A 2,896-nucleotide genomic window follows, 5' to 3' on the forward strand; every position below is an offset into this window, starting at 1 on the left:
CTCCAAGCCCCATCCAACCTGGCCATGAATGCTTCTAGAGATGATGAGGTGCAACCACTAGAATTATCCATAGTGTGGATGCTCCCGCTTCATCAGCAGATCATCCAGGAGCTCCTGGCATGCCACAATACCCTGAGCCATATCCAGAGCCCTGCCCATGCCACCGTGCCAGTGAAACCAGTCCCTTGGAGGCCCTGGGAGGAATGTGCAGTGCCAGCACATTGCATAATGCCAGTAATCCTGGGCGTGCCAGGCTGGCCAGGAGCACCCCAGGATGTGGAGGTCACATGGATCCCCAGGATGCAGATCAGAGTGTGAAACACTCCCACCTTGGCAGTTCACCGACAGGGCCTTTGCCTGGTTTCAGGGCACCAGGGATGGGATCAACAGCACGGTCCCTCCACTATCCCTGGATCTGCACTTACAGATGCACCAGCCTGGGAGCACATCAAGGGGGAATCAGAACGCCAAGAAAGGGACACCCCTGTGCCCAGACCCCCACAAGGATGCAATACCCAGACAACGGAGTATGAAGGACTTCAAAGATGTGATGCCAGTGGCCCCCAATTCCCAGCCCCCTCTTACCTTGCCCATATCCAGTTCAGTGGCTTCCAGGATCTCCTGCTTCTTGTCATCCAGGAAGCGTCCCAGAGCCTCCAGCTGTGCCACGCGGTATTCCAGGGGCCGCGTCTTCCCAGAGAGCCAGGATGCCCGCAGGTGGCTCACCAGCCCTGCATAGGGGTTCCCACTGCAGGGACGAGGCTGTTAGAGGGGACCCAGCTCCATTCTACCTCCCCAGAGCTTCCTGTCATCTCAGATCCATGTTACCCCATTCCAGTGTCCAGCTGGACTCCAGATTCCCTGGGGACAGCGCAGGTAGCCCGCACACACCTGTCTCCCTTGCTGCTGGGAGCAGCCCAACACAGCACCATTCCCTGCAGATCCCGTCTTCTCCCTTGGGCCATGCTGGGACATGGTGGATCACAGACCTCAGACTTTTTCCCCACCACCAACCTGGGGTCCCCGTTGTCCTGGCACTGCCACAGCTTCCCCTGCCCACCTCCCAGTCTCCCTCCTGGCCCAGCCCCTCGCTCTCACCACGGAGTGCTGCAGACCATTGGCACCGGCCCCTTCCCGATCCCGCTGCCTCCACTGCACCCAGCAGCTTTCCCAGGATCTTTGCCAGGATCACTGCCCGTGCTGCTGCACTTGCCGCAGCCCAGGAGCTGCTGCCTGGGGGGCTCGAGGGCCTGCTGCATGCCAAGCTGTTGGAAGGAGCTGCCGGTCTCCATGGAGAGCGTGGTGGCCCTGGGGAGAGACACCGCGTGGGTTATGCCAGGATGGAAGTGCTGGGGATGCCGGCTCGATCCCAAGAGGAGTCACCCACGGCACCTTTGAAGAGCGGCTTGGTGCTCGGGGCCGTCCTGGTTGTGGGGTGACTCAGCCCAGGGCAGCTGCCGGAGGCCCTGGGAGATGCCTGGGATTCCCGGGATAATCACCATCCTCTGGACACTGACGTACCCAGGCTGCCCTGCCGATGTAGGGTCACCTAGGGGGACCTCAGGGACAAGACACCCCCAAACCCGGGGGCAGAGCTGCAGTCCCCCATCTGTCACCCTCTCCCTCTCCATGCCCAGACACCCACCGTTCCTTGAGGGAACACCCCCTGTGCCCCACAGCCCCCCAGCACGGGGGGTGTCAGAGGGGTGCCATGCAGGGAGTGCCAGTTTTGGGGACCCCGCAGTGCTTACCTGGGAGCTTGTGTGGAAGCTGGAGGAGCGCGAGGCCAGGCAGGCACTGCTGAGGCTTGGGGTGGGGGTCCCTAAATGCTGTGGGGCCGGGCCCCATGGCCAGGGGCGGGAAGGATGGGGCCCCGCCTCCATGGGGCTGGCAGTGGGGACAAGGTCTGGGATGGGATAGGATGGAATGGGACCTCCCCTTTGGGATGGTGGAACTCCCATGGCCACCACACCACCACCATGAACCTTGACCCATTTGGACCCCACAGACACCCCTCATCCTGCTTCCGTGACCACCCTGATCCATGGGGTTTTCACAGACACCCCTCATCCCATTTCCCAAGGGTTCCATGATCAATAGACACCCACCATGCTGCTACCATGACTACCCTGACTCACAGGGATCCCACCATCACCCCTCATCCTGTTTCCCAAGGGTTCCATGATCAATAGACTCCACTCATCCTGCTCCCAGGAAGGGCCCTTTGCCCCAGCACCCAGGGGTGGTTGCCATTGCCTGGGGTGTGGGGGACCCTCAGGATGGGTGTTGCCCCTGCCCCACTGCCATGACCCTCCTGGGGGTGTTCCATGTGTATCCCCCCTATCCTGCAGAAACCAGCACCCTCCCAAGAGTCCCATCTCAAGAATCCCCCGCTACCGGCTGGGCCAGATCCTGCCCCGGAGATGTCACCCTGTCCGCCCTGCCCAGCCGTCCCCTCGCCCTGCCCCGGGGCACCCCGCCGTGCCACGCACCCGGGCACCTTCCCGGCCCCAGCTTTGGGGTGACACCGGGGCAGGCACGTGCCCTACACCTCCCGACTGGGATGTCCCCCCGCCCTAGCACTGTGGCACATCCCCCGGAGCGGGAAGGGGAAGCGAAAGCAGCAGGGCGCAGCGCCCATTGCCACGGGGCACCCCGAGGAGGCAGCACCCACGCCGCGGCTGGTGGGAGCGCTGGGGAGGCCGGGGGGTCACAGGGAAGCGGAGGGGGTAGGGCTGGGTGCCGTGCGATGGGGGAGCAGTGGGTGCTGTGCGGGAGGGGAGCAGGGGGTGCTGTGCGGGTTGGGGCGCGATGCGCGCTGCACAGGCCGGGGTGCTGAGAAGGGGCGCGGGTGGGGGGCGTGAGGAGGGCGGGCAGGGACCGGGGGGTCCGGCAG

General features: G+C 63.8%; 1 protein-coding gene across 1 annotated transcript; it reads right to left on the minus strand.

Annotated features, from left to right (window-relative positions):
- Positions 1-585: 585 nt before the first annotated feature.
- Positions 586-1,067, minus strand: LOC120500929 (aldehyde dehydrogenase family 3 member B2-like; the record flags this gene model as incomplete). The annotated part of the gene is made up of 2 exons (XM_039706446.1): positions 892-1,067; positions 586-748 (listed from the first exon to the last, which is right to left on the minus strand). Coding segments are annotated over exons 1-2 (237 nt in total), but the record flags the coding sequence as incomplete, so codon positions are not given.
- Positions 1,068-2,896: the final 1,829 nt, after the last annotated feature.

The sequence above is a fragment of the Passer montanus genome, unplaced genomic scaffold, assembly GCF_014805655.1.
Source record: "Passer montanus isolate IOZ18808 unplaced genomic scaffold, ASM1480565v1 scaffold1925, whole genome shotgun sequence".
NCBI lineage: Eukaryota > Metazoa > Chordata > Aves > Passeriformes > Passeridae > Passer > Passer montanus.